General features: G+C 29.5%; 1 protein-coding gene across 2 annotated transcripts in view; it reads right to left on the reverse strand.

Annotated features, from left to right (window-relative positions):
• The window catches only part of LOC130449947 (zinc finger protein castor homolog 1), a 182,190-nt gene that overhangs the window by 44,167 nt on the left and 111,189 nt on the right, over nucleotides 1-26,834 (reverse strand). For both annotated transcript variants that reach the window (XM_056788065.1, XM_056788064.1), the window contains exons 4-5: nucleotides 22,441-22,817; nucleotides 19,934-20,024 (exon numbers count right to left, since the gene is read on the reverse strand). In XM_056788065.1, the coding sequence (XP_056644043.1) occupies nucleotides 19,934-20,024; nucleotides 22,441-22,817 (468 nt within the window). The remainder of the gene's footprint in view (nucleotides 1-19,933; nucleotides 20,025-22,440; nucleotides 22,818-26,834) is intronic.

A 26,834-nucleotide genomic window follows, 5' to 3' on the forward strand; every position in this document is an offset into this window, starting at 1 on the left:
ATTCCACATAATATCATGGTGAATTTTGGTGATATTATAAAATTTTTCTACATGTATGTCATAGTTTATATTGCTAGATTGTGATAGAAAGAAAGAGAACTAAAATCGGACCTATAGTTTTGGAGTTATATCAAAAAATGTGCCAAAAATGTGAATTTTACGCTAATTTGATGTATTCCACATGATATCATGGTGTTTTTTGGTGATATTAGAAAAATTTTATGCATGTATCTCAAAGGAAATAAAACTAGCTTGTGATAGAAAGAGAAAGAACTGAAATCGGACAAATAGTTTTGAAGTTATATCGAAAAATATGGCAGAAAAGTGGTTTTTACAATAATCTGAGGTATTCTACATGATGTTATGGTGATTTTTCGTGACATTATAGAAATTATATGCATGTATCTCATAGTTAATATAACTAGCTTGTGATAGAAAGGGAAAGAACTGAAATCGGACAAATAGTTTTGAAGTTATATCGAAAAATATGGCAGAAAAGTGGTTTTTACAATAATCTGAGGTATTCTACATGATGTTATGGTGATTTTTCGTGACATTATAGAAATTATATGCATGTATCTCATAGTTAATATAACTAGCTTGTGATAGAAAGGGAAAGAACTGAAATCGGACAAATAGTTTTGAAGTTATATCGAAAAATATGGCAGAAAAGTGGTTTTTACAACAATCTGAGGTATTCCACATGATGTTATAGTGATTTTTCGTGACATTATAGAAATTATATGCATATATCTCATAGGGAATATAACTAGCTTGTGATAGAAAGGGAAAGAACTGAAATCGGACAAATAGTTTTGGAGTTATATCAAAAAATGTGCCAAAAAAATGGATTTTACGACAATTTGGATTTTTGATGACATTAAAAAAATTTTATGCATGTATGTCATAATAAATATAACTATCTTGTTATAGGAAGAAAAAGGACTAAAATCGGACATATAGTTTTGTAGTTATATCGAAAAATATGACAGAAAAGTGTATTTTACGATAATTTGGGGTATTTCCACATGATATTTTTTTGTGACATTATAGAAATTTTGTGCATGTAACTCGTAGTTAATATAACCAGCTTGTAATAGAAAGTAAAAGGACTGAAATCAGACAAATAGTTTCGATAAATGAATAAAATTTTTGACGTTTCTACCACTTCCAGTTCCTATCAATCACTTAATCAAACTCAACGATTCTTGTCTATGGTTTTATGAAAATCGATAGTTAAGATAAGTAAAAGACGATAGGGGGGTTTGTTATTTAAACTTTACACCAATTTTTTACGCTGTCCTGTCCTTACTTTATGAATATACCTCGTAGTTTAAAACGATAATCTTATTAAGGTTATGAGTACTTTTCGTTGAGACATACTGTATAAATAATAATAGAAGTAACGGATTTGATTCATACAAAAAAAAAATAAATTAAAAAATTAGAATTTCCGAAAGAAACTTCCAAGGAATCGAGTAAAGATTATGTCGAAATGGATAAAAAAAGATGATTTATTAAATAGCATAATTTATAGGTATCTATCAACGTCAGTACCGCCTACAGAGTGTTCGATATGTGCGGCCTCATTCGAAAAAAAAAGCGAAAATGACAATAGAATGAACCATGAACTGAGAATTCATTTTATAGACATAGGCGTACTGCAAAATGATTATTTTAATAAAATAATCGTTAATTAAACATTTCTCTAACTGACAGATTGATGATTTATTAATGACAGTTGGTTATTAGCGATTCCTAACCTACAAATTGATGTTGTCATAATGAAGCGACTCAATCTACTGTCTTGAAGGCACTAACACGATATTTAGATGGTAATTTATACCCAAATGACGATCGGGTTAAAAAAAATTAGTACGTACCCCGTAATATAACCGTTTTATTTTTTCTAGAATTTTCCGCGTATTTTAGAACGAAATATCTTTAACGAGAATCGGTGTAGAAAAAAAATTAACAACAGTTTAATATTTTATGGTATATAATATGTGAATGTCCATGGTACATATGTCGTATGGTACAGGCAGTAAAATACCCATTATACATGGATACTGTACATAAAGATACAATGTATTTCTATAGAAAATTATCTTTTACGACATTTTGAATTTACTTGTGTTTATATGGTGGTATAAATTTCAATCAAAGAGGGTCGTTTAAAATCTCGATACAATCCTGTATATATCAATGTAATGGTTGAATGGGATTTTTTGTTGAAATGTCTAAATACGTTTCTCGTACGTACGGGGTTATTTTCATGGTTTTCTTCACGAAATTTGTATTTTAAGTAATTGTGAAACTAACTCATAACAGTTATCTATTCAAATTGACTTAATTTCGAAAAAAATACTGAAGACACTACTTCAGTATTTCTATGGCATTTTACAATATATGATCAAAAGTTTGCGCTTGGATCTGATAGTGATTTTAACCGGATTGTGATGAAAAATGAAAGGAATGAAATCGGATAAATAATTTCAGAATTATATCAAAAAATGTGCCAAAAAAGTAGATTTTACGATAATTTGAGGTATTCCACATGATGTTATGGTGATTTTTCGTGACATTATAAAAATTTTATATATGGATCTCTTAGTAAATATAAATAGCTTGTTATAGGAAGAGAAAGGAGTAAAATCGGACAAATAGTTTTGGACTTATTTCAAAAAATGTGCCAAAAAAGTAGATTTTACTACAATACGAAATATTCCACATGTTGTCATGGTGATTTTTCTTGAGATTATGAAAATTCTATGTAGGAATCTCATAGTAAATATAACCAGCTTGTGATAGGAAAAAAATGACTGAAATCGGATGAATCGTTTTGGAGTTATATCAAAAAATGTACCAAAAATGTGGATTTTACTACAATACGAAATATTCCACATGTTGTCATGGTGATTTTTCGTCAAATTATTAAAATTCTATGTATGGATCTCATAGTAAATATAACCAGCTTGTAATAGGAAAAAAATGACTGAAATCGGATAAATATTTTCAGAGTTATATCAAAAAATGTGCCAAAAAAGTAGATTTTACTACAATACGAAATATTCCACATGTTGTCATGGTAATTTTTCTTGAGATTATGAAAATTCTATGTAGGAATCTCATAGTAAATATAACCAGCTTGTGATAGGAAAAAAATGACTGAAATCGGATGAATCGTTTTGGAGTTATATCAAAAAATGTACCAAAAATGTGGATTTTACTACAATACGAAATATTCCACATGTTGTCATGGTGATTTTTCGTCAAATTATGAAAATTCTATGTATGGATCTCATAGTAAATATAACCAGCTTGTAATAGGAAGAAAAAGGTGTAAAATAGTACAAATAGTTTTGGAGTTATATCAGAAAATGTGCCAAAAAAGTAGATTTTACGATAATTTGAGGTATTACACATGATGTTATGGTGATTTTTCTTGACATTATAAAAATTTTATATATGGATCTCACAGTAAATATAACTAGCTTGTTATAGGAAGAGAAAGGAGTAAAATCGGACAAATAGTTTTGGAGTTATATCAAAAAATGTGCCAAAAAAGTAGATTTTACTACAATACGAAATATTCCACATGTTGTCATGGCGATTTTTCGTGAAATTATGAAAATTCTATGTATGGATCTCAAAGTAAATATAACTAGCTTGTTATTGGAAGAAAAAGGTGTAAAATCGTACAAATAGTTTTGGAGTTATATCAAAAAATGTGCCAAAAAAGTAGATTTTACGATAATTTGACGTATTACACATGATGTTATGGTGATTTTTCTTGACATTATAAAAATTTTATATATGGATCTCATAGTAAATATAACTAGCTTCTTATAGGAAGAGAAACGAATAAAATCGGACAAATAGTTTTGGAGTTATATCAAAAAATGTACCAAAAATGTGGATTTTACTACAATACGAAATATTCCACATGTTGTCATGGTGATTTTTCGTGAAATTATGAAAATTCTATGTATGGATCTCATAGTAAATATAACCAGCTTGTAATAGGAAAAAAATGAATGAAATCGGATAAATAGTTTCAGAGTTACATCAAAAAATGTGCCAAAAAAGTAGATTTTACTACAATACGAAATATTCCACATGTTGTCATGGTGATTTTTCTTGAGATTATGAAAATTCTATGTAGGAATCTCATAGTAAATATAACCAGCTTGTGATAGGAAAAAAATGACTGAAATCGGATAAATAGTTTCAGAGTTATATCAAAAAATGTGCCAAAAAAGTAGATTTTACTACAATACGAAATATACCACATGTTGTCATGGTGATTTTTCTTGAGATTATGAAAATTCTATGTAGGAATCTCATAGTAAATATAACCATCTATTGATAGGAGAAAAATGACTGAAATCGGATAAATCGTTTTGGAGTTATATCAAAAAATGTACCAAAAATGTGGATTTTACTACAATACGAAATATTCCACATGTTGTCATGGCGAATTATCGTGAAATTATGAAAATTCTATGTATGGATCTCAAAGTAAATATAACTAGCTTGTTATTGGAAGAAAAAGGTGTAAAATCGTACAAATAGTTTTGGAGTTATATCAAAAAATGTGCCAAAAATGTGGATTTTACTACAATACGAAATATTCCACATGTTGTCATGGTGATTTTTCGTGAAATTATGAAAATTCTATGTATGGATCTCATAGTAAATATAACCAGCTTGTAATAGGAAAAAAATGAATGAAATCGGATAAATATTTTCAGAGTTATATCAAAAAATGTGCCAAAAAAGTAGATTTTACTACAATACGAAATATTCCACATGTTGTCATGGTGATTTTTCTTGAGATTATGAAAATTCTATGTAGGAATCTCATAGTAAATATAACCAGCTTGTGATAGGAAAAAAATGACTGAAATCGGATAAATAGTTTCAGAGTTATATCAAAAAATGTGCCAAAAAAGTAGATTTTACTACAATACGAAATATACCACATGTTGTCATGGTGATTTTTCTTGAGATTATGAAAAATCTATGTAGGAATCTCATAGTAAATATAACCAGCTTGTGATAGGAAAAAAATGACTGAAATCGGATAAATAGTTTCAGAGTTATATCAAAAAATGTGACAAAAAAGTAGATTTTACTACAATACGAAATATACCATATGTTGTCATGGTGATTTTTCTTGAGATTATGAAAATTCTATGTAGGAATCTCATAGTAAATATAACCATCTTGTGATAGGAAAAAAATGACTGAAATCGGATAAATCGTTTTGGAGTTATATCAAAAAATGTACCAAAAATGTGGATTTTACTACAATACGAAATATTCCACATGTTGTCATGGTGATTTTTCTTGAGATTATGAATATTCTATGTATGAATCTCATAGTAAATATAACTAGCTTGTTATTGGAAGAAAAAGGTGTAAAATAGTACAAATAGTTTTGGAGTTATATCAGAAAATGTGCCAAAAAAGTAGATTTTACGATAATTTGAGGTATTACACATGATGTTATGGTGATTTTTCTTGACATTATAAAAATTTTATAGATGGATCTCATAGTAAATATAACTAGCTTGTTATAGGAAGAAAAAGGCCTGAGATCGGACAAATCGTTTTGGAGTTATATCAAAAAATGTACCAAAAATATGGATTTTACTACAATACGAAATATTCCACATGTTGTCATGGTGATTTTTCGTGAAATTATTAAAATTCTATGTATGGATCTCATAGTAAATATAACTAGCTTGTTATAGAAAAAAAAAGGCCTGAGATCGGACAAATCATTTTGGAGTTATATCAAAAAATATACCAAAAATGTGGATTTTACGACAATTTGGGGTATTCCATATGTTGCCATAGTTATTTTACATGATGTTTTCAAAATTTATAATTTTTTTTCACAGTAAATCCAACTACCTTCCAGAATATAAAATAAATATTTAATTAGACAAATTGTTTTGAGGTTATTTTGGAAAATATGCCAAAAGTGAATTTTACGACAATATGGGCTATTTTACATGCTATCATGGATATGTCACGTGATAATTTCAAAGGTTATATATTGATTTGGTAGTAGATCTCCCTAGCTTTTAAAACAAAAAAGAATTCCTTAATAGGCCATATAATTTTGGAGTTATAATAAAAAATGTGAAAAATAACTCAATTTTGACGTGTCGCCCTAGTTTTTTTATGATATTCAATCAAAATTTTTTCATATATCATCTGATAGAGAATTTAACCAAATATCAGAAAAAATATATTGATTTTTGATTACACAAACAGAGTAAAATCGAAAAATATGCAAAAAAATTGATTTCACAACAGTACGTAGTTTTAGTGTGCTAACATAGATTTTAAACGAAACTTTCGACTGAATTTTTTATGTACGTCTGATAGAGAATTTAATCAGCTTTTAGAAGAAAAAAACCAAGGTCCAAATCAGACGAATACTTTCCGAGTTATAACCAAAAGAATACTGACATTAGAAAAGTACAACTTCTACGTTTATGGCAACCAAACCCCTGAATCAATTTCAATGTTATTAACATCAATCGACTCAAATTTTAATGTATGGAACATAATTTTCGAGATGTGCACAAAAAATTGAAATAAGTACCATTATTTTGAGATTTTTGGCATGTTTTCGCGTCTTGCGATAAGAAAAACATTTAAAAACGAAGAATTTATAAAAACAATCGAATTAATAAAAACCAACCCTGAATCAATACGAATTTAATTCATGCATAAGCTCTTGAAGATCCCGTATAAAGAATTAAAATCATTAAGAATTCAAATTGCAATAATCAATGACCTGGTACATCGTTAACATGAACGTTGACGTAAAACCAAAAAAAGAAGAATTTATATTTATTTCTGATATTTACTGTATCATTGTCTAGTCACCGCTAACATTTTACGAGCCGAACTGGCTAAATTCCTTTTGAGGAACAGACCACAACAAAGAAAATGAACGAGTACGGGACCCGATTTGCGTGAATGGGCAGTAAATATTTGAATAAAGTGAAAGAAAGAGTTATCGGTCATTTTAATATCATCATTGAAAGTTATTTATCTACTTGATGTATTTTCTTCGATTCTACTTGGATATATACACCGTGAATCGAAATAATCTCTTCAGCACACACACGAAGCAACGATTTTTTAAATACCTTTTGACATTTTGTGACGTATAATACATCAAAATGACAGCCGTGGGGCAAGCAATTGATTTTCTCGTATGTATCAAGCAATTTATGAATATCAGTAGTCATTTCGCAATAGATCTGGTATAAATAATAATTATTAATACAAATGATACACAAATTTACGACAAAAACATTTGTTTATTCCACGACGACCATTTTAAAATGATCGTCAGGTGATTTTGACAATTCGTTTGATTGCTTGATCAAACTAATAGTTTCAAGAGAAACTTTTATTCGTTAATTTGTACAAAAGGCATGAGATACAAATATGGAGGGATTAAAAAGGTATCATACCAGCTCAAAATTGATAATAAAAAGATACAAAACCGGTAAAAAATGTTGTTTATTATACAAATTACACTCAAGAACGCGCCTATTGCTTGTCATACGTCGTACGTCAAAGTCTTTCATTTCGATCTAATAAAAATAAATGGGAAATTATTATTATTATTAATATTAAAGATGGAACAGAACATCAGTTTCTATATATATTTACCTTATTCTGATTTCGATGACGTTAAAATTTCGAGAGATGGGAACGGCAATATAACACGTATCTATTTGTAATATTGGATATGGATTGAAGAGATTTGTTTGTGAAAAAGGCGTGCAGGCAAGAATAAACTAGCAGATATCCGATTTGATGAGAATGAAACATCCCAAAACGCATGAAACAAAAGCAAATCTACAGTTACATCCACCATGGAACACTTATCAAAAACAAATAAAATAAAACTAAGGTTAACTCTAGGTAGCAAATACGCGCGAAAAATAAGCTAGATATTAACCTACAAAAACATTTTTCAAAAGAAACATACTATTTCTATATTAAATAGTCATTAGACCGATAGTAGTTTTTGCTAGCGAAAGTGGAAACTAAATAAAACTAGATCGTGTCACTGACACGCAGATGGCGCTGTCATTGTCAAATGACGTTTACGAACTACAAGTTTGACATTTAGATTTGTCAGAAAAAAGTGACAGCCATTTGAGTGACGGTTATTTTTAAGACAATTTCGTTTTTTAATTTATTATTGCTTGTTGATGAAAAAAAAAATACTGTATAAGCTCAGCAATGACTTTCAAAGTTTTGGTTTGGTGAATTAAAACGTGGTCGTACTGATGGTGAACATTCTGGTCGTCTGGTTACTCCAAAAAACACCAAAAAAGTCCACAAAACTTTTTTCGAAGTGGTTGTCGCGTTTACTTACAGTCGATCGAAAACAACAACGTTTTGATGATTCAGAACAAATTTGGTCTGGTTTTTTTCGTCGATATGTTACAATAGATGAAATGTAGATCCATCACTTCATTCCTGAATCAAATCGATCATAATCTGAGTGGACTGCAGTCGGTGAACTACGTCCAAAGGTACAACAATCAACTGGGAAGGTTATGGTTTCAGTATTTTGGGATGTACATGGAATATTGTTCATCTACTATCTTTAAAAGTGCTAGATCGTTGATAGTGAGTACTATATAGAGTTGTTGGATCAAAAATCAAAGAAAAACGGACTCAAAAACCACTATTTTGGTAATGATGGTTAAATTGAATGAATTATATTTCGAATTGCTATCTCGTCCACAGTATAGTCCAGATTTGGTCCCCAGTGACTACTAAATACCAAAAAAAGGTTGGTTGGTAAGGAAAAAATAGGTATCAAGAGCCTGTACGATCTAGAAGGCTAAGATGGCTGGAATGTGTAGAAAAAACGATATAAATATGGCAAGAAGACGTAAAAAATGAAGAAGATTCACAAAGTGATGGTGTGCGGAGATAAAATGGGATCTAACGGATGACGGAGTTCTTAATTGGGAGGTGAAGACAAGAGATAATGGAAGAGAAATATTAACAGGCTATGGGGTCGAAATGGCAAATTACAAAATTATAAATTTCATCGTTATACTTTTTGTTTTCATATTTTGATGGAGCACTGTAAAAATTATCGATACATACACGATTTTTTATACAAGAAGATTCACTAATTGCTCGAGAATTTGATGGATAAAACGATGGGCTGCTTTCCGTAATAAAAGTCGTACTACAAATAGTTTATCGTCGGTACTTGAAGGAAAAACTAGTTTCGCTATACGAAAACAAAAAGCCAAACTAGGTTTTATTGTACTGTAAATCAAAGTTTATTATATTTGCGAACATTGTAACTGTTCGACGAATATCGTTAATTTTTACTGGATGCCCATGATATGGGAAAACAATTTTATTAGTTGAGATCATTGAAAACAAATTGATATCGATATTGATGGAAGAGACGCATGATAATAAACTGTTATAACGATCCTTTTCAAACCAAACTGGATTTTTAATATTTGTATTGATGTTTTACTTTATATTCGACTTGTATGAAAATATTTGGTTGTGTTGTAATAACCATAGAGGTTTCCTCGACGTGTTTAATGCTATTTTCAATTTTGCATGAAGTTCTGATTAGATTTTGTCGAAATATTCGGTAAAGAAAATACTTATGAGGATGTTTACGTTTATGTACCTCCTAGTCCTCTTCATAGATGTAGAATTTTATTAAAAATTTGGAGAAAAAAGGGAGCCCATAAAAAGATATCCAAAGAAGTCAATTGGCTGTTTTTTTTGTGGTTAGCAGCTCTTGCTTTAACACTTGGAGACGATTAGGTTAGGTTTGATTAGTCTATTTGATTCTTGATTAATTTCAGCTTCATTATACTTAAAAAAGTTAAGTTGAATTTATTTAAATTTTTCGAGTTAAGTTGAGCTTGTTTCAATTTATTTTTACTTCCCTAGACTTAATCAAACTTTTTGCTTTTCATTTTCATTTATTCCCTGTTATTTTCACGCAAAATGAATTTATTTCAACATAATTGAACTTAAATTAGAGTAATTCCAGCTTCAGTCTACTTAAACATTTTAAGTTGAACTTATTACTAATTTTTCGAGTTAAGTTTACCTTGTTTCAACTTATTTCGACTTCCTTCAACTTAATGAAACTTTTTTTCGTACATTTTCATTCATTTCCAGTTATTTTCACGCAAAATGAATTTATTTCAACATAATTGAACTTAAATTAGAGTAATTCCAGCTTCAGTCTACTTAAACATTTTAAGTTGAACTTATTTCCAATTTTTCGAGTTAAGTTTACCCTGTTTAAACTTATTTCGACTTCCTTCAACTTAATGAAACTTTTTTTCGTACATTTTCATTCATTTCCAGTTATTTTCACGCAAAATGAATTTATTTCAACATAATTGAACTTAAATTAGAGTAATTCCAGCTTCAGTCTACTTAAACATTTTAAGTTGAACTTATTTCCAATTTTTCGAGTTAAGTTTACCCTGTTTAAACTTATTTCGACTTCCTTCAACTTAATGAAACTTTTTTTCGTACATTTTCATTCATTTAAAGTTATTTTCACGCAAAATGAATTTATTTCAACATAATTGAACTTAAATTAGAGTAATTCCAGCTTCAGTCTACTTAAACATTTTAAGTTGAACTTATTTCCAATTTTTCGAGTTAAGTTTACCCTGTTTAAACTTATTTCGACTTCCTTCAACTTAATGAAACTTTTTTTCGTACATTTTCATTCATTTAAAGTTATTTTCACGCAAAATGAATTTATTTCAACATAATTGAACTTAAATTAGAGTAATTCCAGCTTCAGTCTACTTAAACATTTTAAGTTGAACTTATTTCCAATTTTTCGAGTTAAGTTTACCCTGTTTAAACTTATTTCGACTTCCTTCAACTTAATGAAACTTTTTTTCGTACATTTTCATTCATTTCCAGTTATTTTCACGTAAAATTGATTTCTTTGTACATAATTCAACTTAAATTAGACTAATTCCAGCTTCAGTCTACTTAAAAATGTTACGTTAAACTTATTTCCAGTTTTTCGAGTTAAGTTGAACTTGTTTCAACTTATTTCGACTTCCTTCAACTTAATGAAACTTTTTTTCGTACATTTTCATTCATTTCCAGTTATTTTCACGTAAAATTGATTTCTTTAAATATAAAGGAACTTAAATTAGAGTAATTCCAGCTTCAGTGTACTTAAAAATGTTAAGTTGAACTTATTTCCAATTTTTCGAGTTAAGTTTACCCTGTTTAAACTTATTTCGACTTCCTTCAACTTAATGAAACTTTTTTTCGTACATTTTCATTCATTTCCAGTTATTTTCACGCAAAATGAATTTATTTCAACATAATTGAACTTAAATTAGAGTAATTCCAGCTTCAGTCCACTTAAACATTTTAAGTTGAACTTATTTCCAATTTTTCGAGTTAAGTTTACCCTGTTTAAACTTATTTCGACTTCCTTCAACTTAATGAAACTTTTTTTCGTACATTTTCATTCATTTCCAGTTATTTTCACGCAAAATGAATTTATTTCAACATAATTGAACTTAAATTAGAGTAATTCCAGCTTCAGTCTACTTAAACATTTTAAGTTGAACTTATTTCCAATTTTTCGAGTTAAGTTTACCCTGTTTAAACTTATTTCGACTTCCTTCAATTTAATGAAACTTTTTTTCGTACATTTTCATTCATTTCCAGTTATTTTCACGTAAAATTGATTTCTTTAAATATAAAGGAACTTAAATTAGAGTAATTCCAGCTTCAGTGTACTTAAAAATGTTAAGTTGAACTTATTTCCAATTTTTCGAGTTAAGTTTACCCTGTTTAAACTTATTTCGACTTCCTTCAACTTAATGAAACTTTTTTTCGTACATTTTCATTCATTTCCAGTTATTTTCACGCAAAATGAATTCATTTTAACATAATTGAACTTAAATTAGAGTAATTCCAGCTTCAGTCTACTTAAACATTTTAAGTTGAACTTATTTCCAATTTTTCGAGTTAAGTTTACCTTGTTTCAACTTATTTCGACTTCCTTCAACTTAATGAAACTTTTTTTCGTACATTTTCATTCATTTCCAGTTATTTTCACGCAAAATGAATTCATTTTAACATAATTGAACTTAAATTAGAGTAATTCCAGCTTCAGTCTACTTAAACATTTTAAGTTGAACTTATTTCCAATTTTTCGAGTTAAGTTTACCCTGTTTAAACTTATTTCGACTTCCTTCAACTTAATGAAACTTTTTTTCGTACATTTTCATTCATTTCCAGTTATTTTCACGTAAAATTGATTTCTTTGTACATAATTGAACTTAAATTAGACTAATTCCAGCTTCAGTCTACTTAAAAATGTTACGTTAAACTTATTTCCAGTTTTTCGAGTTAAGTTGAACTTGTTTCAACTTATTTCGACTTCCTTCAACTTAATGAAACTTTTATTCGTACATTTTCATTCATTTCCAGTTATTTTCACGTAAAATTGATTTCTTTAAATATAAAGGAACTTAAATTAGAGTAATTCCAGCTTCAGTGTACTTAAAAATGTTAAGTTGAACTTATTTCCAATTTTTCGAGTTAAGTTGAGCTTGTTTCAACTTATTTTTACTTCCCTAGACTTAATGAAACTTTTTTTCGTACATTTTCATTTATTTCCAGTTATTTTCACGTAAAATTGATTTCTTTGAACATAATTGAACTTAAATTAGAGTAATTCCAGCTTCAGTCTACTTAAACATGTTAAGTTGAACTTATTTCCAATTTTTTGTGTTAAGCTAAACTTGTTTCAACTTATTTCGACTTCCTTCAACTTAATCAAACTTTTTTTCGTACATTTTCATTCATTTCCAGTTATTTTCACGTAAAATTGATTTCTTTAAATATAAAGGAACTTAAATTAGAGTAATTCCAGCTTCAGTCTACTTAAAAATGTTAAGTTGAACTTATTTCCAATTTTTTGTGTTAAGCTAAACTTTTTTCAACTTATTTCGACTTCCTTCAACTTAATGAAACTTTTTTTCGTACATTTTCATTCATTTCCAGTTATTTTCACGTAAACTTAATTTATTTGAATATAATTAAACTTAAATTGGAGTAATTTCAATTTCATTATACTTAAAAAAGTTAAGTAAAACTTATCTTAACTTATTTCCACTGTTTCAAGTTGAATTAAGCTTGCTTCGACTTAATGAAATCATTTGTCCTACATTTTCATTTATTTCCAGCTATTTTTACGTGAACATAATTTATTTGGACATAGTTTGACTTAAATGGAATTAAATGAATAAATGAAATTAAATTTCAGCTTAATTATACTTAAATTCAACTTATTTCGACTTGCATCGACTTTTGCCCATATTTTCATCACTCAAAATTAAGTTGCACTTAATTCAACTCATATATAGACTCATATAGACTCATCTTAACTTAACTGAACTTATTGCTCTACATTTTTATTATTTTCTGTTATTTTAAAACGAAATTAATTCATATTAACATGTTTGAACTTGTCTCAAAGTTATTTATATTATTTCAAGTTAAGTCGAACTTGTTTCAACTTATTTCGACTTTTATTGACTTAATCAAACTGTTTACCCTACATATTGTTTTATTTGTATTTATATCAACGACAAATCATTCATTTCAACATAATTTAACTCAAATTAGAGTAATTTAAGCTCGATTATACTTAAAAAATTAAGTAGAACTTAACTCAACTTGTCTTTAAGCTTATTTCCATTCTGCAAAAATGAGTTGACTCATTTGAACTCATCTCAACTGCCATATTGACATTTTTGTATAAACGTGAATTTTATTCATGTTATAGGACAACCTGTATATAAGTTTTATTAAGATTTAATTATAAAATAAAGAAGAAAAGAACGTTTCCCATCGTATCGACTTGAAAATCCCTACAACGAAACGCACACGTGTTGAATTTAAATATAATAAAAAAGTACCAAAATAAAAAGGTTTAGAATTTCAAATTTCATATAAAAGGGTTTATGTAATACAAAAAAAACTACCTTATTTATCTTTTAACCCTTTCAAATATCGAATAAAAGAGTTCACATACGTTTTAAGGATTTTAACAATCGACCAACCGAAATTCTCGCTTAAAAACTATTCAATTTTAGGTTAGAGTACGTCTGGTCGAATTGTGTGAGTACAAGCAGTCGATGAAGTTTACGAAGAAAAACTTTACGATGAAAATCGGTGTACGTTTGGTCGATTGCTTTTTAAAAAACTACGTTTGAGAAGTATTTATTTTCTGGCTATAAGGGCTTACTTTAAACATGTATATACGTAATCTGGGGGTGCCCTGATAATATTGATCAACAGGGTCGGAATAAATAATTTTTTTTATACAACGAGATTTAAGTTTTAGATATTGAATTTACGTCAATTAAAATTGAATTATTATCAAATTAAACACATATTTTTTGTCTTTATCTTCTTCAATTTAAGTTTATTCCATATAGTTTGTCAACTTTCCTTTCAAATTAATCACTTTCTCTTTTCTTCGAGTTTAACCTCAAATCAATTCGTTTTCTTCTTTCTTTAAGTCTGCTTCCTACTGTTGTCTTGCTGTTATTCATCAGTTTTTAATCCTTTCTTCAAATTTTTGGTCTTTATTCCAATTATTTCAAGTCTTTTCCATATTTCTTGTCTTATAATCGGTTATTTCTAAATTATATGGACTTTCTTGCATTCATTCCACTTTGTTCATTCCCCGATTCTTCTTTTTATCATTCTCTTATTATCTTTGTCTTTATTCATCAGTTTTTGTTCTTTTTACCACATTTCTTGTCTATATCTCGTCCACTTCGAGTTCTTTCCACTTATTTCGTGTTCTTGTCGTTTATTTCCAATTTTTTATGTTCCCTCAAGTTTATCATCAATTCCTTCTTCCACTAATTCTACTTTCTACTGTTTTCTTGCTACTATTTATCAGTTTTTAATCCTTTCTTCAAATTTTTGGTCTTTATTCCAATTATTTCAAGTCCTTTCCATATTTCTTGTCTTATAATCGGTTATTTCTAAATTATATGGACTTTCTTGAAATTTATTACACTTTCTTCATTCCCCGATTCTTGTTTTTATCATTTTCTTATTATCTATGTCTTTGTTCATCGGTTTTTATACTTTTTACCACATTTCTTGTCTATATCTAGTTCACTATGAGTTCTTTCCACGTATTTCGTGTTCTTGTCGTTTATTTCCAAATTTTTATGTTCCCTCAAGTTTATCATCAATTCCTTTTTCCACTATTTCTATTTTCTACTGTTTCTTGGCTATTATTTATCAGTTTTCAGTTTTTATGTCAAATTTCTTGTCTTTATCTCATTCATTCCAATTATTTTCGTACTTCCATACGCTAATTTCACGCACACATTGTGTATTCATCTTCCATTTTTTAGCGCACTCATTTTTTAATCTAATTTGAATTTATTCATACTCAAATCATAGAAAACATACGATTAAATAATAGTTTGAAATAAATTCGAAAATATTCGAAGTTGTTGCGGCAAGTCCGTATCTGAGTACGTTATTCTGAAGGGGTTAGGGAGGGTTTAAATACGGCAGCCGAATTTTTAATAACGTAAAATACTAATTTCGGTACACGGTTCAACATAAAAGATTGAATTTTACACATGGCGTGTTACACGTCAAAACTGGACGGGTATTGGGTGAAAAATGAAACCAATCAATAACTTCATTTCGGAATGTTTCGCAATCGGCTTCTTCTTTTTGTAATTTTTAGCGATTTTATGCCTTTAGAGGTATACGTATTCATCATTCATAAGATTATTATTTGTGGTTAAGAAATTCGATGATTATTTTTTAAGATTTCTTTTCGTGATTCAACACATTGCAAAATGGAAAATTTAAGCGCTACAAGTTTTAAATAATTAAATTTTAATTAAAAAAGCCTGTTTTAGGCTTGTATCAATTTGTTTTTACCAAAAATTCATTTGGTCTAACGATTTCTTTATCATCCGATATTCCACGCGTGTTTCGACGAGACTAAATACTGTTTACACCACAACTACACAAACACAAACAATTACACTATCTGACACGCAGTTTCGACGAAACTGAAGACTGTTTACACCACCACTACACCAAAACTCACATTTACACTGTTTGACGTGCGGTTTCGACGAGACTGAAGACAGTTTACACGACAACTACACCATCACACACAATTACACTGTCTGAGACTGAAGGTAAACAGTTTACCTGCTTGGAAATTTGAAAACTATGTTTTCAACTGAACACAATTTTTGGGCGGTATTTTTGAGATGATATACGAGGTGATTGCGAATATAAACTTCGTTTGGACGAGAAGAACCAGTTTAATGGTTTCTACCACATCTGAATGGGGTCCGGCATGGAAGATGGTTCTTCCTAGATTCGGGGGATAATCTTCCCTGTCCTTATCATCTAGAACCACGACAAGAACCTTGTGTATTGTCGGATACTCTTTTCTAAAGAAAAACGCCTGCAGTTTTCTGTGAAATATGTCTAGGTCTGTTTGAAACTTCTCAATATAAATTTTTGCTTTTGAATGATTTATAATAATCGAGAATCTATTTGATAAATGGAAACACCTAAAATCGCATTTTTGGTGAAATTTGTGGAGAAAATTAGAATAAAACAAAATTTCAAACATTATGGGTCTTTCGAGATGAACCAAATTCAACAAAAGTCGAAGCGAATGGTTACAAGTTGTTTAGATGTATTCGTCGTTCCATTAGAGCAACTTAAAACTGTCAATTCCTATTGGTACATCTCCATTTGTTTACCAGAACGAAGACCAATCGCAGACGACGAATCATTCTCCACCAAGAGACATCAGTTTAAACCGGAACGTTTTTGAGCAGTCACAGCATCGAATTGATGGATCATCCGCCTTATAGACCTTATTTGACACCCAATGATTTGTACTTATTCTATAACTTTTATTACAAAACGTTTTTCAAATGACTACAAACTTGTATTAAAAAATTTCTTGGAATAGACACAGAAAATGTGTAATGTCTTTTGAAACAAATGGGTGTGTGCGAAAAGGCTTTTAAAAAGTGACTAAAACCAACCAATTCTTTAGAATAATAATACAGAAACGTTTCATTGGGCACGTCCGGAATTTTCTTTGAATGTGAAAGTATTTTACGATCATAGGCGTAACGAACGGCGCGGTTGCTTTTTTAATTACAAGGTGTACAAATTAATTAACAGAATCTTTTCTATAACTTCGAAAATTCGCAACCATCAACACATTTCGGTAAGTCTCAACTGATTCAGGATAATCAGGTATTTTGATTGAACCATCGCATTGTCGTCCTTGACAATTCGGCCAAGTTTAAAGCGAAACAAAAAGTCAGTTACGAAGATTTACTATTTTATAACTTCAAAAGTTTTTTTAATTTGAATGAAATCTCGTATTTAGCAACAGAATATACAGCAGAAGATGATGATGATGAAAAAATTTGCATTGGAACTTGGTACTTAGGGTCTATTTGAGAAAACTAGTATATGAACCCCAAAAGAATCAATGGATTCAGTCGGCTATCATTTAACTGGAAACCATCATCAGACCAGTGACTTGGTGGACGTTCTCCACTTCTAAAGACATCTTCTCTTGGTCTCCATTCAATAATTATCCTGGTAATGTTTGTCCCATTATCACTCGGGAATGGATCAAACATCGCTAATTACATTCTTCGATACTTTATCTGGATTTTGTTTGTAGTAGCTTTTGTTAAGGTTAGAGTTTCAGTACATTTCTTGGGATATCGGATCTGGAGACAAGATTGAGCAAGTCTAATTATCTTCCCCAGGTAGATTTTGAGTCGCAAAGACTAATTTTTTTTAATACTATCACTTTCTATCCATAAGTTTCCACTCAAATGAAGGTTTGTTGGAAAAGCAGTGCGAAAATTAATTGCATATAAACTCAAAGAAAGGTTTTAAGCGTAGAATACGATAGGCTGTACTTCTAATATTAAGACTTTAGAAAATTATTTGGGATTGAATTTTCAGGAAAAAGTCTCTCCAAGAAATTTTTCCCCAATTGGAAACTACTTTGGACATTTTTATGGGATTTGATGGGAAAAAACATGATATAGGTTGAGTTACGTCAGTACCAAAATTTTTCCCTTACCTAGAGACTATTTGGTTAGATAATTAGAAGTAGAGGAAACATTTTTTATGTGGATTCCAGGTGGGAAACAATTTTTGGAGCGTCCTAACTTAACCGAATCTAATATAACTCAATCTAACCTAAAAATCGTGTTTTTTTTTTCGATTAAACCTCGTATAACATATCTAACCTACCTCTATTTATCCAATTTTATTCAAAAAAATAGTTTTAAGATGAGGAAAAAACAGTTTGGAGCGTCTTAATTTAACCGAATCTAATATAACTCAATCTAACCTAAAAATAGTGTTTTTTTTCGATTAAACCTCGTATAACATGTCTACCCTACCTCTATTTATCCAATTTTATTCAAAAAAATAGTTTTAAGATGAGGAAAAAAACATTTTGGAGCGTCTTAATTTAACCGAATCTAATATAACTCAATCTAACCTAAAAATCGTGTTTTTTTTCGATCAAACCTCGTATAACATGTCTACCCTACCTCTATTTATCCAATTTTATTCAAAAAAATAGTTTTAAGATGAGGAAAAAACATTTTGGAGCGTCTTAATTTAACCGAATCTAATATAACTCAATCTAACCTAAAAATCGTGTTTTTTTTTCGATTAAACCTCGTATAACATGTCTACCCTACCTATATTTATCCAATTTTATTCAAAAAAAATAGTTTTCAGATGAGGACAAAACAGTTTGAAGCGTCTTAATTTAACCGAATCTAATATAACTCAATATAACCTAAAAATAGTGTTTTTTTTTTGATTAAACCTCGTATAACATGTCTACCCTACCTCTATTTATCCAATTTTATTCAAAAAAATAGTTTTCAGATGAGGAAAAAACATTTTGGAGGGTCTTAATTTAACCGAATCTAATATAACTCAATCTAACCTAAAAATAGTGTTTTGTTTTTCGATTAAACCTCGTATAACATGTCTCCCCTACCTCTAACTATCCAATTCTATTCAACAAAATAGTTTTCAGATGAGGAAAAAACATTTTGGAGCGTCTTAATTTAACCGAATCTAATATAACTCAATCTAACCTAAAAATAGGGTTTCTCCTCCACCTCCAATTATCTGCGTACCAAAATATTTTCTAGGTGAGGAAAATTTTTGAGCTATTTTTGCCTGGTTTTCCAATTCTAAATAATTACTAGGTTTTCTTTCTGTACGAATATTTAATAAACAAAATGAATGACATTATTTGTGATTTGTGATTTATTTATATATGCTATAATTTACCCATTCCTCTTAGATCCGCCACTGCGTGTTTCTATCTCATCGATACAGTTTTAATCTTTTAGTTATGGTTATTAAGAACCCGTATTCATGGTAGAAATAATTTTGTAAATAGTGTACGTAGAAGAAATTTGATAAAATTAATTATTGTTATGTATGTGAATGTACATTTAAAAACTAATAATTATTGCTTAAATTAGTCGATATCTGTGTGTTAATAACCAAATTAAATCTTGTCACAATCAATTTAGGACAATTAAAGTCGTGTTTTGCTTAATTTGAATAGATGTTTTTTCGTTTTTTTTTTATATCTCAAGTCGTACTGAGATATTTTATTTAATTAAACACCAATTTAACAAAAAAATACGTAACTGAATTTAGGAAAAAAAGTGTCCAAAACGTAGCCGTCAGATTTTGACAGAAATTACATAGAAAAATATGTTAAATACATAGATAAATATGAAAATCTTACCATTTAGCGGATTCGGATCTAGTGGAGGAGGGCTTGAAGATTCAGTCTTTGTTAATTGAGAAAATGGAAGGTAATTTGTAGGAAAAATACCCTGAAAATAAAAAAAAGCATTAATTTTAGTTACGTACGTAAGAAATACAAGGTAGAACAAAAAGTATCGATCCTAATTTCATTGAACGATTTGTAGACACATAATGAAGACAAGCGCAGTAGAAAATAAAATAGAAGAAGAAAATTTTATCGACACAATTGGAGCCCCTCGTCTATTTAAAGAAAGTTAAAATAAAGATAATACGAGATAAATAATAAAGACTTATAGTAAAATCATGAAAATTTCTACTTTTATATTTTCGGATACGATCTTTTTAACTAAAATATTTTCAAAGATGGCCGACTTCCGAATCTACCGGAAGTCGACTGTAACTTTATTATTTTAAATGGAACACCTTGTATATTAATAAATTTTTAAAAACTATGTAAAATTTTACTATACTTTTGTTTGAAAGCTTTTTTCGAAAAATGCATACTTTTTGAGTTATTAATTTTTTTGTAAAAAAATTGAACGTTGCAGACCCTTATAAATAATTTTTTTACGCGGATACCCTTAAAGATATGAAAATGGTTTCTGTGGGGTTGCTTTTAGCAAGATCAGACGTATTTGAATCTATGTTGAAAAATTCTTTATTTTATACAGGGTGTGTATAAAAAGCGTTCAAAATTGAACTTCATAAATATCAAATTTTTTAATTTTTTTAATAGAAAAACCCGGTTTTTTATATTTTAATGATTTTAGGGGTAAAAATAAGGCAAATTCATATTTACTCTCCTATATCTAAATCTCACCGTTATCCAGATATTTAATGTTTTCTGTAAATTTTTAGAGATGCAGGAAGTTTGAACACTTTATTTACACACCCTATATAAAATGAAAAATTTTTCTAGATAAATTCAACTACTTCTAGCCCTGCTTAAAGTAACTGAATAGAAACCGTTTTCATATCTTTAAGGGTATTTTCGTAAAAAAATAATTATAAGGACCTGTAATGGTCAAATTTTTTACAAAAAAATTAAATAACTCAAAAAGTATGCATTTTTCGAAAAACGTTTTTAGACAAAAGTATACTAAAATTTCACGTAGATTTCAAAAATGTATTAATATATAGGGTGTTTTATACAAAATAACAAAGTTACAGTCGATTTCCGGTAGAATCGGAAGTCGGCCATCTTTGAAAATATTTTAGTTAAAAAGATCGTATCCGAAAACACAAACGTAGAAATTTTAATGATTCTACTATAAGTATTTTACCATATACAGAAATTAACTTGTCGTGGGACACCCTGTATAGTCTATATATTATCTTTTATACGATCTCCTACTTCTTTCACCCACGTAGATCTGTTTTTTATCGACTTTCTATTATTTTAATTATAACGTTCATTCACGTAAATTTTTATTGACTCCATCTTTTCTTTCTCGTCTTCTTTATCGTTATTTTCTTCATCTAATTCCATTCGTCTAGTAAACATCCATACATGAAAATGTGTAAAACTATTCCAGTTTAATCATAATCTATTAAATGATTATAAAAACTTCTTCTGCTAAATAGTTTTCTATAAATTTATTCACTAATTATTATTTATATCCATATAATCGCTATCCAGTGTGTTTTAGTCCATCTATTTAGCAAGTGGAATGAACTATAATTTCTTATTCAATATGGTCCCAAAATAGGCCCTCAATAATGTAAATATCATAATTACAACCATGAATTAAAACTTGGCAACGTTGTAAATTGAATAAATAATAAACAACATATACATAATAATTTGTTTTGTTTATATTTACATTTCCTGTTGGCAGAATTAGTCAGCATGAGACTGTTTCTGAACATTTTTATAAAATACTTCCCACATAAAAGTAAATCCAGTATTTGATTCGATATTTTTCATTATTATAACGATATAATTATTATTTTTATTATTTTAAATACGGTCCTGCGTTAATTTCAAACAAAATGCTTTTGTTGATTTTTATCAAAGCATTGTTCAATTAGCGTTCGAAATGTAAATGGAATTCTACCCAATTCTCACATAATTTTTTCTCTTTTTACAGAATAATTAAAAATTATGAACAATAAGTTGGAAATTTACAACCAAAAGTTACAGTTACCTGTAATTATGAGAGAAAAATATAGTTTTCTACATTTTAAAATAATTACGACGATATTATCTATAAGTCAATCAACTTATTCTAATTTTCTCTTGTACCGTTATTGAAATAATCTAAAATACTTTTCAAATCTACGCTAACTTATTATTAAAAATAAAAATTATATCGGATATCATCCAGAAGTGCTTTTTTTTATTTTTTATTCGAAACCATATTATAATTATTCGTTGAAATATATGGTATGCAACACTCATGGCATCAATATGCAATTAACAATACCAACGTTGCCAGCTCTCGTTAATAATCAACTATTTCAAGATTATTCAAACATACTAACCCTTCCACTAGAAGAAATCTTTTCCGCGTTGTTTACTTCTTCGTTAACTTTCCGGATGGCTTCAATTTCCGCGCTGGTATACAGCATGTCCGGCGAATGGGATAGGCTGCCGTTTTTAGATATTTGATGTGGCGGTTTCTTACCGATCAAATTTAAGGGTGAACTTTGGCAGGTAATCGGGGTTAATTGAGGTAATCTTTGACTAGATTGTGACGTGGGATAATTTAGTGTAGGTGTCGTAGGAATGTTTGATAATTTTTGGGTATTGTCGCTGGATTTTGGCGATAAGGGGGTAGATGGGGGAGTGGGCGGTTGAGACGGAGGAGTACCTTCTTTTTTAGGCGGGGGGTTCAACGTGAAATTTTCAAAGATTTTTCCTGCAAAAAAAATAATTTTTATAACATATGAGATTTCAAAAATATTTATTTGGCAACAATGTAACTTATAACAATAAATACGATACTATGTTATATTAGTTGAACCCTTGAAAGTTAAGTTGCCGTAAGGTTGAATATAAAAAACGTCAGCTGTTGCTTATAGAACATTTTTTGATCGTACTTCGTTTTTTTATCCCGAAAGGTCTTATTTGCATTAAAATTTATGACTTACACAAACTACGAAATAAGAAACTTCCCAAACAAACGTAATTAAAGCACATCTGCTTTACCGAACAAAAAATATAATAAAAAGAACGGGTTGGGTATATACAACAACGCAGGGTATCGATTAAAAATTAAGAAATCCGCTCAAAATAAAACAAAAAAAAGGCAATTCCCAAACATAAAATAACCAATTTATCATTTATTCAAAACAGAAAACAAATGAATTTCCATAGCCAGCTTGATTAAATGAACGATAGTAAGAGAAAGAGCGTTCGAGAAGAGGACGCCGAATCCAGTAGGGCCATCACGTGTGTAGTTTTAAGCATGTTGCCAAATGTATCTTCATAAGTTTGTATTAATAAAATATTGAGTATAATATAAATGAGTTTTTCTACATTTCAAATAGTAATGTTTTATTGTGTTTTTGGTAAGTTTTTTCAATAAATAATGGTGAACGGTTTTTCTCGCCATATACAACGATCTAAAAATCTATATATCTCATAAACCATGAATTTTATTGTGTTAGATAAAGAGTAGTAACTTTTTGTTAAAAAATAGATTGAAAAATTCATTTAAAATTTTCTAGATTGTACAGGTTGTCCCTGTAAAAGCTACGGATAGTTAATCATTAGATACGAGTCGCCCCTGGCTTTCAGATAGTAGTGTAGAATTATTTATTCCGTCAAATCAACTAAATGGACATACTTAATCATCTATCAAAAATTCATAATGTTCGATTGTATATCTACTTTAGAAAATATACGTAAATATAAGTTTTGATTTCGCAACTTCAAAGTACTATAACTCAGAAACAAGAGGTCGTATGAGAAAATGTTTTCACGTCATTTACTCCCGAATTTTTTGTGTAATTTTGAATATAGGTGCTGGATTATAAGGAAAATAAAAAAATGTGGCAACGTTGTAATTTATCTCGGAAAGAAATAAAAAGAGTTGAACCGATATATAATGAGTGAGACAAGGATAAACATTGTATAAGGAATGATTAATATGCAAAAGAATATATACAATACAGTGAAACACAGAACGTAAAAAAAAATTGTATGTGTGCGGTTTGAATGCCTTTGAGTTATCATATGCGTAGATTTAGGGGTTATATCATTGGATTAATATTTAATAATAATAATATTTCTTTAAAATATACTAATTACTGGTCCCTCGAGGAAAAAGTAGAAGAAAAAAAAGTTGTAAACGAAGCAACCGATAATTAAGGTTCGGTTTTCTTTTATAAGTAGATTTAAAAAAAATGTTGGAAGTAATTACCTGAACCCTTTGTAGGGTTCCTTATTAATATACATTGAAATTGTGTTTTGTGTCGTCGAGGTCCATATATGTTACTAAATATACATTAATTTTGATGATAGAGCACATTTTTTAATGATTTCGAGTATATTTTCTGACGTGAGGAATTTTAAATGTAAATAATAGCTTCTGGACGTATTTGGTATACGATCTTGATGTTTTTTAACATTTTTTCTGATACGCCTTACGACGAAATTAAAATAATGATGGAGTAATGTGTAAATTTATTTATGAAAAAAAAACATGGTTCCCATTTCGAGATAATATCTTATGAGGAAATACGGTGAATATCTCAAAAAGCTATTACCACAGAAATGTAATTAATTTATTTTTAAAATTTCTCGGAACGTTTCGTGTTCGATTACTTGGAAATTGCGTCAAAAAACGTTCAAATCGACAAATTTAAGTTCAATATAATTAAAATTAACAATTTACATTACATATAATGATTAATTTGAATATAATATAATAAATACGAATTTGTAATAGTTCAAGGTTACGTTTTATAACAATTATTTCATGAATCGTTATTATACAAGGTGTTTTTGCTATTAAAAATCTTCCTACGAAGAAATCTGATCATTTCTAAAATATAGTCTAGGGAACGAAGTTCAAAATTCTAAAAATAATCTTTATCGATGTTAACACTAATGAAAATCCCTTTCCTGCAAATGAAATTTGAAGATTAAATAAAACAGGTGAGTTAAATGTGGTGATTAAGGTCCACCTTATGATTGAGTCCCTACAAATTGAAGTTTAAAGCATCTGCAGACGACCTTGAAGTTTATAAACCACGTCTACCCGTTGAATACGCTTTGAAAACACTACTCCAGATGGGAATATGCTGGATAACTCGGAGGAGTATTTGCTGAGGTAGTATCAAGCAAACAAAGTCAGAAAATCGATTTTTCTTCTTTGTTTTAAGCTCTCCAAGTTTCTAGTCAATTCTGGATCGCTCGAAAAGCGAATTTGCATGGATGGAACGTTATTTTAAGTCCAGACAAGACCAAATCCTAATCTGCAGTGCTAGCTTAGGTTTTTGCTTCATTGAACTCGATCAAATTTGTTCTAGACCATTCCAGAATGTTTCTAGATCGATTTGATGGTAGAAATCTGTTACTGACTACTGATTAGAGTCCAAGTTTAGATCTTCCTGTTACAAATCCTGTTTAGCGCTTTCTAAAAACGACCTTGATGTTTATGAACCACGTCTACCCGTTGAATACGCTTTGAAAACACTACTCCAGATGGGAATATGCTGGATAACTCGGAGGAGTATTTGCTGAGGTAGTATCAAGCAAACAAAGTCAGAAAATCGATTTTTCTTCTTTGTTCTAAGCTCTCCAAGTTTCTGGTCAATTCTGGATCGTTCAAAAAGCGTATTTGGATGGATGAGGTGTTATTTTAAGTCCAGACAAGACCAAATCCTAATCTGCAGTGCTAGCTTAGGTTTTTGCTTCATTGAACTCGATCAAATTTGTTCTAGACCATTCCAGAATGTTTCTAAATAGATTTGATGGTAGAAATCTGTTAGTGACTACTGATTAAAGTGTTAGCCTCCATTGGGAACACCAGGGTTAACCTCAAACCTTTTTGGATCGGTCTTTAAGTTAGTTACATAAACCAGGATGTTCCCGGTTGATTTATGTTTACGAAAACCGTATTAATAGTAGTTGATTTGGTGATTAACGACTCTCTCTATGGACACGCTTTCGATCCAAAATGACTAAATTTAACTAATTCAATTTCTTCTGGTGTATATAATATCGTAAAACCACCAGCACGTGGGTAATTTTCTAATGATTTTCGCCCCCAACGAAACAATATTGATATTGAAAACGATGGGTACAAATTATCGTAAACAGTTTTCATTCCAGGGTTGCCAGCTTTATGTAATAGAAATCCAGGACATATATTTTGATAAGGATTGAAAGTAGTTGAATTTTCAACGATATTTCAATTGATAGAAAAGAAAAAAGAAAAATGAACGAACTATCAATTATTATCAAGAAAAGGATGATCCCAACGCATTAATACCACGCTGCAGTAGTTTCTGGTTTACTTAAACTGCTTGTGTGGAAAAACCCTCTCGACCTAGGGTTTTTTTCTCTCGGGGGGAGGCACGAATAGAAATCGGGATTTTCCCGGAAAAACCGGGATGATTGGCAACCGTGTACAATTCTGTTTGTTATTTTGTTATTTTTGTTGGTTATTTTTAGTCAAAATTCAAGCCAAAAGGTATATTTTGTAGCTACCCCATAAGAACCACGTCTGATGGTTATGTAAAACGATGTTGACGAAATCCAAATGAATAAATCGTGGAAAAATTTGGGTGTTGATTGACACACGAAATCCAAATAAGCCGTTTTCGTTTCTGATAAGCGTCAATCAAATTGTTCATCGTTTGTTACTAAAAAAAAAAGTAGGTTCGTAATAACATTTACACCAACATGATTTTCGACACATTTCAAC

Source organism: Diorhabda sublineata, chromosome 10 (assembly GCF_026230105.1).
Source record: "Diorhabda sublineata isolate icDioSubl1.1 chromosome 10, icDioSubl1.1, whole genome shotgun sequence".
Classification (NCBI taxonomy): domain Eukaryota; kingdom Metazoa; phylum Arthropoda; class Insecta; order Coleoptera; family Chrysomelidae; genus Diorhabda; species Diorhabda sublineata.